A 12,736-nucleotide genomic window follows, 5' to 3' on the forward strand; every position below is an offset into this window, starting at 1 on the left:
CGGAGAGAGTCAGGGTCTGCAGAAGGTCTGCAGGTGCTGCGCGCCCGGAATATTGCACCGCCCCCGGCGTGCGTGAGCGCGGGCTAGTCGAGGCCACCCTATTGCCACAAAACAGCAGAATCGAAATTCAAAATAGGCAGTGGTCTGCGTCTACTTTTCTGGAGAGGACTCGCCCGGCAGAGTTAAAATTTGTGCCCCGCGGATGCCTCCTTCTACAGCAGGCACCCATGGTAAAACCAAGGACGCAAACACAGGAACACAAAGACGTAAGCACGGAACATGTCATATTTCAAAGACACGTGTATAAAGTTGCCGTTGCATCAAAGCTGTGTTTCATGATTTTGAACAAAATGCACCTACCAGCGCCATAAATCGCGTTTGTGTAAAAAGAATAATAACAATAGTGAGCTTAGCTATTGGCCCGCCACTAGAAGTCAGGAACAAGTACATTGATTTCAGGAATGTAAACGGGAGCGTAAATGGAAATGTTTTGTATTTGCACCCCCCCCCTTTCGAGATTGTACATTCCAGTACAGAATTCTTTTGTGCTGAAGTTCAACGTTAATATTTTGTCGCGCTTTCAGCTCCAATGAGAATGGGACACCACGGAGAACTACGGTCTTGCCCAGATAGGCCGACCCAGAAATAATTCCTTGGCTTATAATCTAACCGTATGATTCACGTAGTAGCAATGGCAAGTTTATTTGGAGGCGATTTGTTCTACCTTTCACTCATCCCTTAGATGACGCCCACGAATGAGCAACCGCAAATACGCCAGAGAGCCATTAGCAGGTGTCACGTGCTTAGGCGTGCCTTCTCTCTATCGTCAGTCGTCCTTCATGAGGGCATCATTATCGCCCTTCATGACACAGAAAACTGTCAGAAAACTTGATTGTGGTTCTGGTTCTGTGGAAGTCTCAATCTGTGAATAACCCTCAAGCTGACGCCGCGTGCTCCAAAACGCGTAGGTATAACTGTTTACCATCAAAATGACGCCCACATAATTGGCAGTCGCGTCGAAAGAATATACCAAACATGGTAGACGAGCAGTACGAAGGCCAACGTTCTTACACAGGGAATATAGAGGGGACCCCCCAAAAATCATTTTTTTTTGGTTTGCGAATTTAAAAATATATACCTAACAAAACAAGAAACGCAAATGCTTGCGGAGTTGTTAACTAACTCTAACTAACTGACTGACTGACTGACTGACTGACTGCAACGGCTTACTTGCACGAATGCTTTGCTCTGTGGACAGCCAATGCACTCGCCATTTGTACAAGTGCGGCACGCACACACACAGCTGGCTGGCGCCGCATCTTTTGAAAGTGCTACGAGTTGTGCCGCGCCTCCGCCAGATGGCGCCACGGGTCCCGCGACCGAGAGAAGACGCAGTGAAACATCCCCCTCGCGAGGGGTACGATCAAATGCAGAGCATTTCCGGGGGCGCACGACGTTAAGACGACTGACATTAAGACGACTTCAGGCACACCATCATGACCTCCCACTGTTACGGTGTTGGCGCCAGGATCACAGGTAGTTCATTAACGCTATTATACTCCCACACCATGTTGTATAGGGTGTTGGGCGTTCCGCTGCAGAACTTGCATTTGAAGCTATGTATTGTGGGATACATCATATGCAATTGTGTGGAATGTAGGAATGATTTTGTTTGATGTCTTCGTAGTGGTATGGATTCTTATTTAATGAGCTTTGGATGTGGAGTTAGGTATTCCCTTCTTGTAGGCCTGAAGTGTTCCAAGATGTCTATACTTCGTTTAGCAATGGACTGGTTGTGTGGCATCCCGGAGAAAAGGTGTGTTCTCGACAAGCCAACTGCCGGAGTGAGAGGTCTGAGGGTGCTGCGTCGGCCGCCGCATTACCGTCTAAAGATTCGTGCCCCGGTGTCCACACAAAGCAGATGTCTAGTGGGCTTCTGCGTGCTTGGAATATCTTGAATAATGTTTTCAAATTAGCCCTTTTTGGTAATTACTGCAGGCTGCTTGAGAGTCTGCGAGCACTGTGATGTGCTCTTTGGTTTCCGGCGCTGTGGTGATAGCAAGCGCAACCTCTGCCTCTCCACCAATTTCGTTCCTTCCTTCTTGATTGTTGCCGATGATAGATGGGAACCATTGAAGTCTACAAAGTTTATTGTATGGGCTCATTTATTTATTCGGCTTGGATACACTGCCGCATCGAGGTACCTTAAGTTTTGATCGGTTCTGTAGTATCTGTGGAGTGCTTTCGTATCTGGCTTTGTGACGCATCTTGTGCTAATAATACTTTTTTCGCTAAATTTAGCAGCCAAAACACATCTTTCTTTTTTCGAAATTTAACCAGCAGTGGCGCACGTAGCGAGGACTCGAAACTCAATGTCGCGTACTCTATGATGCTAAAGAAAGGTGTGAATTCCAGATACTATTGATTTGTGGCGGCGTAAGTGCCACAAAATCTTTTTTACGGTTTGCTTAATCTAACACTTCAAAAGGGTGTCGATACAGCTGGGCTTCGACTTGTGCTATTGCACATTGCCTTGTACCAGAACTCTTTCTTGTGTCTTGTCTTTAAAGGCCCGCTCCTACTTGGCTGCCAGTTTTGTTGCGGAAGTTCTGTCTGTTATAATTACTCCCCTTATACACTCTAAAGCAAGTTAGCTTTAAAGCATCGATGAAGAATCTTTAATGTTACCCCAATAAACATTGAAAGCATTCTCAGGGTGTGTGTGTGTGTGTGAAATGATTGCACTTTTTCTGTATAAATACTCATGTTTTCGTAATTTACATTACAAAGTACACTACAAGTAGTCATGTCATATAACGTATGCACACCGGCACATGCGTAGATAGTACTACTGAGCGTGATCACTGAAACATCCAAGAACTCCCACTGCCGTTGTCTTCTTACTAAACTAATGTTGCATATTTTGTTAACGCACTTCGCCTTTTCCGTGTAAGCATGTAACGTTAAAACATGTTAAACGAATTTTTACGTATTTTATGTTTCGCTGAATTCAGCATCAGTAGCCATTTTGTAAAAATTATTTCAACCAGCCCAAATATTCCGTCTTATTGACCACCGGTCTCTATTAACATCCGTAAGTTCTTTTCCCAAAAGGTCTGGACGTATATGGTTTATTTTTTCAAGCGTAGATGTAGTAATTTGGCATAACACAACTCCAATCTTGACACGTATAGAAAGGTGTTTTCACTGGTATTAAAGTAACATTGAAGGCAAAATATAAACACTAACTGACCAATGACATTTCTCGCGTTCAATTTAAAACGTAGGGTTCATTTAACGCACAAGCTTTTATTGTTTCCTTGGAAATATAGAACCATAATCATTTGCAGACAATGGATGCTTTGTCACCCTGTCATCTCCGTTTCATTTTCGCGGTTTTAGCCGGGGTGATGTGCGTATTCTTTTGCAGTCACGGCACAGTTTTTATACAACAGTACACAATCAGACAACCATGTCGATAATATTTACAGTGTGGCAGGAGGCAGTATTATGACAACGTTATTTCTTGGTAGAAAATGCCGATAGCTTTAACTATTACCCTAATATTCGACTTATCAATCTTGTGCCGGCATACGCGAGCCAGCGCATACATATACACAATTCGGCATAAATTCTTTGCGATAGGTCAAGTGGAACTCTTCGATGTTTCAGAAATTTCTTTAAAGGCCCAAAAACTATATTGCGGGTCATTTAAGTTCAAAACCGCTAAGCAGCACCTTTATTTTGGGAGGCAGCACAACAGAACCGAATTTCTTTACATCTCTTTTCGCTTAGATTTAGCGGCCTGTTTCTTGCCGAGTGCATTTGCATGATGTTGTTCACATGCATTACTCAACTGCTATAGAGACGAAAAGTCTTCATTTTATAAATTTATCATGTTCGTGTGACAAGTTTATTCTTACGTTATTTTGAAAAGAATATATTGAGACAAACTTCGACGGCATCTTTATTGGAAGTTTAAACAAGATGCAGTTCTTACCGTACATAATTAGTTCCTTCTGTGCACGTTCCGTCTGAAAGGATGGTGACTCCGCTGACACCTCGCATCGGTACTTGCCCTCCGTGTGCAGGTCGGTTTCATTGAGGTATAGGTCGCTGATGTTGGACCGTAATAACTGCGAAATATCCGCAACAGAGCATGAATCAATAAATTAACGGGGTACCGCTTAGCAAGTAGGGAAAAATTATGTCGATTTTGTACGATAACTTTTACAAGCCCTCTACAAGTGCATAACACATAAAGTGGTTCGTGCAAAAGTACCTAAAAAGGAAACAAGAATAATTGCTCCCATGCGGACATAAATTTGGCCAATGTGGGAGCACTAGTTCCCTTTCCTTCTGTAGAACCGTTGATAAAGGACCAGTTGTGCTCTCATTGCGTTATGGCATTGTGCTGCTGAGCACAACGTCACGGGTTTGATCCTGGCGGCGGTAGCATTTTTTAGGTGCGGAGTACGTTAGGAGCAAAAAATGTCCGTCCGTGTCCGCCCGCATAGCATTCACAATCGCAAAAAATAACGCAGGCACCGGCAGGATTCGAGCCTGCGTCTGGTAGACCAAAGAGAGTTAGCGTCAGTCGTCTTACCCATGGGGCTACGACCGTTTTTTTTTTATTACTGGTTTCAGACATCACAAAAACGTGCTACAGATAAAAAACGCTAGCTTTGCCTAAGCCAGCGTATTATGTCTAAAAACGGGGCATAGACAACACTTTCTCTACTTCCTGCAGCCACTCGGGTGTTCAAGGTTGACCCTTCCACATTTCTACAATGCGATGAACGCTTTCACAGAAATACTGCCTCGCGGGCCGTCCATCAACGTCCGAGTAACGAGCTGCCAATCGAGACCTCCATATTCCGTGGAGGACCAGCAACATCAATAGGTCGTAAGGCACTCCATTATCGTTCTCAACTGCCAGAAACCGTATACCATGAGGATCCAAGGGGAGTTCCTTTTTCAAAGTTCTCTGAAGAACATCCCACAAAAACACCGCATCCCAACAGTCCAAAAATACATGTTCAACAGTTTCCGGCTTCTTGCATAGCCAGCAGTCTGCTCCCCAGGGCACAAAACAAACCCTTCTCAAGCATCCACGTTTCAACCTGGAGCACACCAACATGAAGCTTAAAGAAAAACGTTTTAACACCCGGCGGAACAACCATTGCTTTTACACGTTTCAAAACATTTTGTCCTGGTCCACTTCGAAACATGGATCTGTATGGTGGTACAGGAAAGCAGATTTCAACGATATCATTGTACAACTTCTTCTTCGACACTGAAGTCAAATACTCCATGGAAAAACGCGAACATAAAATTGTGTTGCCTGTACGACTTCCTTTAAATATCCGTAAAGTCCTCCGGTATAACACAAAGATGACGTAATAACAAACTGAGGCAGAAATCTACCTAACCTAACCTGAATTACAGTGCGAAGTAGGGGGTCCTTCAGCTCACGCAAAAAATGAAATCTATTGACTACTTGTCGCAGAAAAAGATGCGATAGTGACAAACCACCATCACGCACACGTCTGAAAAGATTAGTTCTACTCGTCCGTTCCCAGGTCGAGCCCCAGATAAAAGCAGTGAGTTAGTACCCGACAGTCAAACGGCTTACTTTCTCGCCATTAACGGTGTGGAGTACCTTACGACATCTCAGTGTTCATCTGCGTTCATCAGCCCGTCAAACCGCTATGAAGGGAAAATCAAGCGAAACTCAATTTGTGCCGTGCGTTGCAGTTTCATTTAGGAGATAATAAAGGTAGAACTCATGGCTCAAATCGAATGACGGTCGGGGCGCAAATCGAATGTCAATCGGGGCGCAACTTGGACGTAATTTCGAGTCCCCGTACTCCGGCCCCTCGCCATCATCCACGAAGTGAAGATTCTGCCATTTTTAATACGGTTTGATTGCTGGCTGATTGGTTCATGACTGGCTAGCTGCTGGCTAGTTGGCTAGTTGCTGGATAGTTGGTTTTGATGGAGGCGAAGAAAGAAAATGCCAGTGCATCAAAACTTTTGCGCACGTTAAACATCCCTGGGTGGTTAAAATTATTATGAACCCCTCCACTGCATTGCTCCTTAGATCATAGGTGTAGCATCAGTGTCTTAAACCGCACAAACATTTAATGTTGTCAATGTGCATTTAAACACAGGGAGAAACCTGTGAACTCATACGTCCCAGGATTTATTGTTGTCTACCTGGTATTGTTTTGTTTTGTTTGTTTGAAATGTTAAAATTCTTTTTTATGGAAATTTTTACAGCATTCAGTTGCCTGCTTCTTCACCTGATGCAATGTCAAACACTGCGGAATTTCGATTAGTAAACTAAGTGTTTATTGGAGAGCAATACCTGAGGTCGCACAAACGTTCAAATTTACTCAGATAATTATTGTTGCGTTAAAAAATATCCACTATCACTAACTACACCTCAATCCAGTGCATGGCATCACAGTTGAAAGTAAACTTCTCAAGTTGATTACCAAAACGTTTTAGTCTCGTTGGTATAAAATAATATGCATCGCAGCAATGCATTTATTACTGAGAACTGAGAATTTCAAAAAAAATATTTTCTTCAATTTGACGCTGCGATCACAAAAGCATGTGTTCATTGAATTTTCACCATTTCAACTCAGTTAAAAAAAACCACGCGTTCTCTGGGAATTAACCATCAACCCTAATAGTGCCGCGCAGCAAGAAGGCTCAGAGGGAAGCAATTTTCCGCCTATTGCCTATTATAACTGCAAACTGCTTCTGTTCGACCTTTTGAAGTCCACTGCAAATCCCATATAACATATTTTTGCACCGGAATTGTACATGCACCTTTTCTTCTTTGACTGCCTGTCACAGGAAGTGCTATTTTACCGAGTTGTTTGTCCCAGGAAAGGTGTGGGCTACTCATCCTGTCAGTGCCACGACAACCTGGCCTGCCAACAGAAGGGGGATTCATAGCAAGGACGTCAAGTGTTATAGAAGATGGAATACCATCTTCTAGCAAAACTAGAAAAACAAGATTACTGACATCTGCTGTCCGCTGCAAATTCAGCAACCACGGGGAAATTTAAACATAAGGAAGAGCTCGACGTTGGGTGGACATCCTTCATCATAGCTGTGGCTATCTCCTTCATTATTATTCGCGGCGCTGTTAGCTTAGTTAAGTGAAGCGCTCTCAACGGAAATAAGTTTGTTGCAATTCTCCTAGTGGTTACATTAGGTGGTCTCCGACTGGGTCATGTAAATGCTGCTGCTGCGGCTAAAAATGTTCTCTAGTTTCAGTGCTTTTCAATATGAGCGCCTTCCTTGCGGGTATTTGTGGTGTCACGCTCACTGAATAATCAGTATGGACTGCGTTGTGTTAAGTTGGTGAAATGCAAGCATTCTGTATCCGTTTCAAGAAATGTCGCCGCACGAAAAACGCAGTACTAAAACTATTGTCTCTATTGTGTTGTTTTCGGTTGGTGAAAAGAGAGCGTTCTGTATCCTTTTCAATAAATATCGACGCAGAAAAGCACATTGATACAACTACTGTCTCGCTGTTGTGAGGTGCCCAAAATCAAAATGAAAAGGACCAGTGCAAGGTGTCGCCGTTGGTAATCATCATTGTGGATTGCGAAGCAGCGACCGCAACAAGGAAGACGAAGACGAGGAAGAAGTCGGTTCGGAAGACGGGCTGCCTGGTGGGCTCGATGGTTCCGGAAGCCTGTCGTCAGGACGGCGAAGACACAGGTGTTCTGCGGCCGTTGGCATAGAACGTCAAGATACCAAGTCGCCACTGGCAACACCTTGTTCTTCCCCAGACCGTGCCATTTTGTATTCCCTACCTGGCCCTCGCTTCTTCGGCATCCGCGCCTTTACTTCTGAAGGCATCTGCGTCGCTCGCGCCTTCAAGCTCCGCAACGACATATCCGTGCATCGACCACGTGAGACTCTTTCTTGACGCGACACCTCGAATCATGTTTTTGTGTGTGGGACTACTAGTCCCTCTTTACGCTAGTTTGGTTGCGTTGATCTCTCGATTGTACCGTTTATGTTTACCTTACCTGGTTAGAGTACCCCATTACCCTTATGCCCCGTCCTGCATAAATGTTGGTTACACTTGTCCGTCGAACCCGCGTCGCAATCTTTGTCCTGGCATCTACTTCTGCGTGCTGAAATCTCCTTAACCTCAACATCATCTCAATGGTATTGTGGGAAGATAAATGAGCACTAACTCGTGCTGCGACGAAGACCTATTCGAGACTCGGCTTCAGCAACTATGAAAACCTAGAAATATTCTGTCATCCGCGCTGGAGGGACCCGTAAGCCACAGCGTTTAGGGATGGCAGAGGTACATTTGAGGCTACTATGTGGTAGCATGAATCATTTGCGATGAATACGAAGATTAAAATGGCATGCGGACATTTTTGGATGCGTGAGAACTTCGGAACATTTGGCAAGTAGGGCGGCGTCCTCAAATCCGCATCCCTAAAAACCACATGTGGAGCCTGTCGGGAATTCAAATTCGCAAAAAACAGTCCCAAACCCTCATTGAAATTTCCCCCGGCTGCGACTGCCTACCATTTATGCCCATTAAGCTGGACTCCGCTGTGGGGGTTGTAGTAGCACGGACAAGCACCCAGCCCACTTTATAAACTTAGCAACAACAATCAGTATTGAGCTCTTCGTCATTCATTGCCACAAACTGTTTGACTTACAATGAGTCTAACCATTCCTCATTCTTATGAGTATCTGTAATTGAAGCTATTTTAAAGGCACCCTAAACGCCAAAGTAGATACTCAAGTAAAGGTTGGTTTCAGGCTGGTTGATGGAACATCGTTTGGAAAGGTACTGCCAGGAGCAGTTCCCCGAGACTGACACAAAACAACGAGCACTTCATCGTAAAGACTGCGCTAAGACAAAGTTTATGGCATCTTTACGACAAACGGCGCGTTTATTTTACGCCGGTTTCTGCGAAAAATCTTCAGGAGAAGTTTATTTCAACGATAAAACACTCAGATGGGTTTGCAAGTGATGCTTGGTGAAGACGTGAGACGCTCATTGGCCATTCAAGAACATTGGCACTAATATAACGTTTTAACAGATAAAGTCGTTCAACCGCAACTGCTTCTTTGCGTACAATGAATTTGACGCTCTAAGAACATCATTCGGCTCAACGCTACAGTCATGAAAAGTGAAGGCTTATTAATCGTAAAGAAACACATTCAGGAAGGTGGATTTTCAGTGCCGATCACAAAATTCATAGGAAAGTCACATCTTATGCCTATTTTTTATTAGCCTCGGTTGTTATAAGAAACATTCCCACCCGCAATCCTCCTTTAGGTGCGCAAGCAGATTGGCCAATGCCAATTACAACTGCCACCACAAGCTTACGGCTCACATAGAACTTCTAATTTGGTTTAGGTGTCAAATTTCTAAGCTATGACTCTCGGTGTCTAATTGCCAAACCTGTACCAACTGCGGTGTCAACAGGAGGATTGGCCGGCATCAGAAGCTGTCAAAGCTCGTGGCGTTTCCCCAATTTCCACTGGCAGTGACCTCAACTATTTTTCCAGACGTATGCTTGGGGTACTTGACAAAATGTGATTGCCACAAGCAACCCCCATTGGAACAGGAAACTACAGTGCCACGTAATTTTTTGCTAGATCTACAAATATCTCAGTATGTCCTGAAAGATAGCAAGACGCAGCACGCTAAAACAAACCATTGTGATCGCTGCTAACCAAATGCGGCAGATTTTCACCATTTAGTTACATTACCCATCACACATTAGTGACATCCCACCTTTCCTTTGTAAATGAGCAAAACATGTTTCAGTCAAAGGACAGGGATCAACTTACGTCAATGTGGATACCAGGCATGTTGTAAACTTTTACACGGGGAGTTTCGCTTGGTAGATATCGGTATATTTCAACGTTGTTCTTGTACCACTTGACGGAGTAAAGTTGGTCCCTGTCAAGGTCGTAGCTGCAGTTCAGCCAGATGGGTTCACCACGTCGAGCCACTGAAGGGACATCTAAGCGTAGAAGCCGCAAACTCAAGGTCCCTGCAAAGAAATTTTAGAAGAGAAGTGTTGTGCAAGAAGTCCATAAAAAGCAGAGTCCAGATCCCTGCTTTCAATTTATATATATCGTCTTACCTAAGCACATACATAAAACAGAACTAAGAATGCTGCAACTGACGAAGTGGTTACATGCACTTCTTGATTAACAAGCTGCTAAACCAATCTCTTCGCTAAGTGCAAAATGAGAATTCTTCATTTCTGGTGTAAGGAAATAAAACCGATTGCATTGTAATAAAAAGGAAAAAGAAGGAATACCTCGTTTCTAAGAATCTTTAACCGACAATACGGATGCTTCAATTTGTGCAGATTTGTTTACCTGTAAGAGTATTCTGCAGCCTCAGGCACACGCTCCTTCATTGTAGCCTTAAGTGTACTTTATTACATTAAGCTTAACCTGCAAAAGGAGTAATAACAACAATGGTCTTGGCGAACTGAATATGGCTTGAAAGAAAAGACCGATGCCTAATGGTGTTTCCTTAGGTGTCGATTTAAAATAATTAATTCAGAATCCACTCGTGCTTTTTTCTGAATGCATGAACATTGTGCCACGTCCCTCGCAAATTTTAAGTTTGGCCTAATTTTCGTACATTCACAAATAACAGCGCGGTATACACAACGACAAAGAAAATGAAGGGACAAGTACCTGTCCCATCGTCTTTATTCTTCGGTGGTATATCAATCGGGCTCTTATTTTTGGAGCACCTAAGCACCAACTTTCTTGACAATGTGTTTTACTAAATGTAGTGTTCACTCCATTTTGCGTTCAGGCGGGTTCTACGCCAGTATTTGGGGTGGCGTTGTTCTAGGTCAGAGCTTTTGGTCATAGCGCCTATATCGATCATGTTTTGTAATTTAGTTTTATAAGTGTCAGAAGCAGTGCTCTAACTTAAATAATGACGACGCAGACGAGCCGGCAATTTGTTTTACTTACTTTACACTCTAGATCCCTGTACGCCGGCTGCGTCTACGTCTGCTCCTTTGAATACATTACTAAGAAAAGGCCGCTTGATAAACCTGATTCATTTTTGTAACCATCTATTATTCTTGTTATCTTTTCTCCCGATGAAGGAACTAACGTCGTTTCTGAAGACAGATGCGCGGAACACACCAATCTTATCGCGAGAACATCCATACGAACCTACACGGACGCTTTTGCGTCTCTCTTGTCAACTGTGCAGCAAGCCCAGTTTTGTGATGTTCAAGTTGTGAGTTAATTATTAGCCCCTGAATTCATCGCTACGGAACCTAGAACATGTTTGAAAGACGCCCTGAAACACACGTTCTCCGTTTTACCGAAACACGAACTACCGAATGAAGTGAAGTGAAGTGAAGTGAAGTGGAGTTTATTTTCTTTTCATAGAAAAGAGGGGACTGAGGCAAAAGACGATTAGGTCTGACGAGGCCTCGATACCCTAAGCCTGTAAGTAGTACAGATACTAGCGCAAAAACACTTAATACACCGAAGGGGCAGCAATCAAAATACAAAACTAATATATAAGCAGTAACACTTACTAGAATACAAAACATGTGCAAAATCATGGGCAAACACAAATTGATGCTTGTACAAGTACAATTTCGTACATACGGATGAAATAAAGTAAATCATGCGACTCAAGTACTTGTGTGAAAAAGATAGCAATATAGATATATACACTTATATCCACGTACACATATACATACACGTACGCTTATGTATTGAAGACGGTAAATTGCATTTTTACATTAGAATTTCACCTTCAATCACATGTTGTTTGGTCTTTCTTTTGAACATGTTTTCAGATAGAAAAAACTCATCAAGAAAGGGGAATTTGTTTAAGGCGTTGGGTACTTAACAACTCAGTTTTGTTCGCCATAATTTGCTCGCGTTCGCAGAACTCTTAGTTTTACCACGCGAAGATTGTAACCTATGTTGCTATCGGGAACAGAGTACAAGCGATTCTGGTGAATCTATTGGAGAAGCCGCAGATAATACACTTGGTCGGCTTTTATAATGGAGTGTTTAACAAACAATGGTTGCGTACGTAAGTTTCATGGGGCTTATCTTCCAGATACCTATGCTGGTTAACGAATCAACTAATTTACACCATCAAACACAATGTTGTTTGTGGACCAAGACATGCAATGGCGCCGACAACGTCCTCACACTCGCGCTCAAACCAACATAGAACTTACCGACGAGCCTCGGCCGGCTAACTGGTATCAATAGGACAGACAACATGCCCCCAAATTTGTATGGGAAGAATAATACTCATTTGCGACAGATATATACTACAGAAGGGCATAAATACCCACAAAAAATTTCTGGACATATTTTAATGAACTTGACTAGACCACAGAGTCAAAGGACAGAAAGCCGGACTTTCTCGGGTGAAGTGAGAAAAAGAATTGGGTTGAGTAGAGAGCTCATCCATAGCTTATTTTAAAGATTAAAAAACTGGCCTAAAATAACTCTGGTAAAATAAAATCAGTGGTGGTGGTGGTGGTGGTAAAAACTTCATTTATCCCGAGCTGTTAAGAAAGAGGCACCGGCTGGGAGCACCGGCACACTACAGGCCCCCCTTTCCCTCTAACCATGATCAGTCTGTTGAAATAAAGGACTCCTGTTCCAGTGCGCTCCCCCTAACTTCCGGTATTCCTCAGGGCAGCGTACTGAACCT

At 43.4% G+C, this 12,736-nt stretch overlaps 1 protein-coding gene across 1 annotated transcript in view; it reads right to left on the reverse strand.

Annotated features, from left to right (window-relative positions):
* Positions 1 to 12,736, reverse strand: part of LOC144179368 (uncharacterized) — a 139,881-nt gene that overhangs the window by 16,416 nt on the left and 110,729 nt on the right. The window contains exons 2-3 of the mRNA XM_077707696.1: positions 9,856 to 10,061; positions 4,001 to 4,136 (exon numbers count right to left, since the gene is read on the reverse strand). Coding sequence (XP_077563822.1) covers positions 4,001 to 4,136; positions 9,856 to 10,061 — 342 coding nt within the window. The remainder of the gene's footprint in view (positions 1 to 4,000; positions 4,137 to 9,855; positions 10,062 to 12,736) is intronic.

The sequence above is a fragment of the Haemaphysalis longicornis genome, unplaced genomic scaffold (assembly GCF_048455015.1).
Source record: "Haemaphysalis longicornis isolate Haplotype H1 unplaced genomic scaffold, Haemaphysalis longicornis Haplotype H1 scaffold_4, whole genome shotgun sequence".
Taxonomy (NCBI): domain Eukaryota; kingdom Metazoa; phylum Arthropoda; class Arachnida; order Ixodida; family Ixodidae; genus Haemaphysalis; species Haemaphysalis longicornis.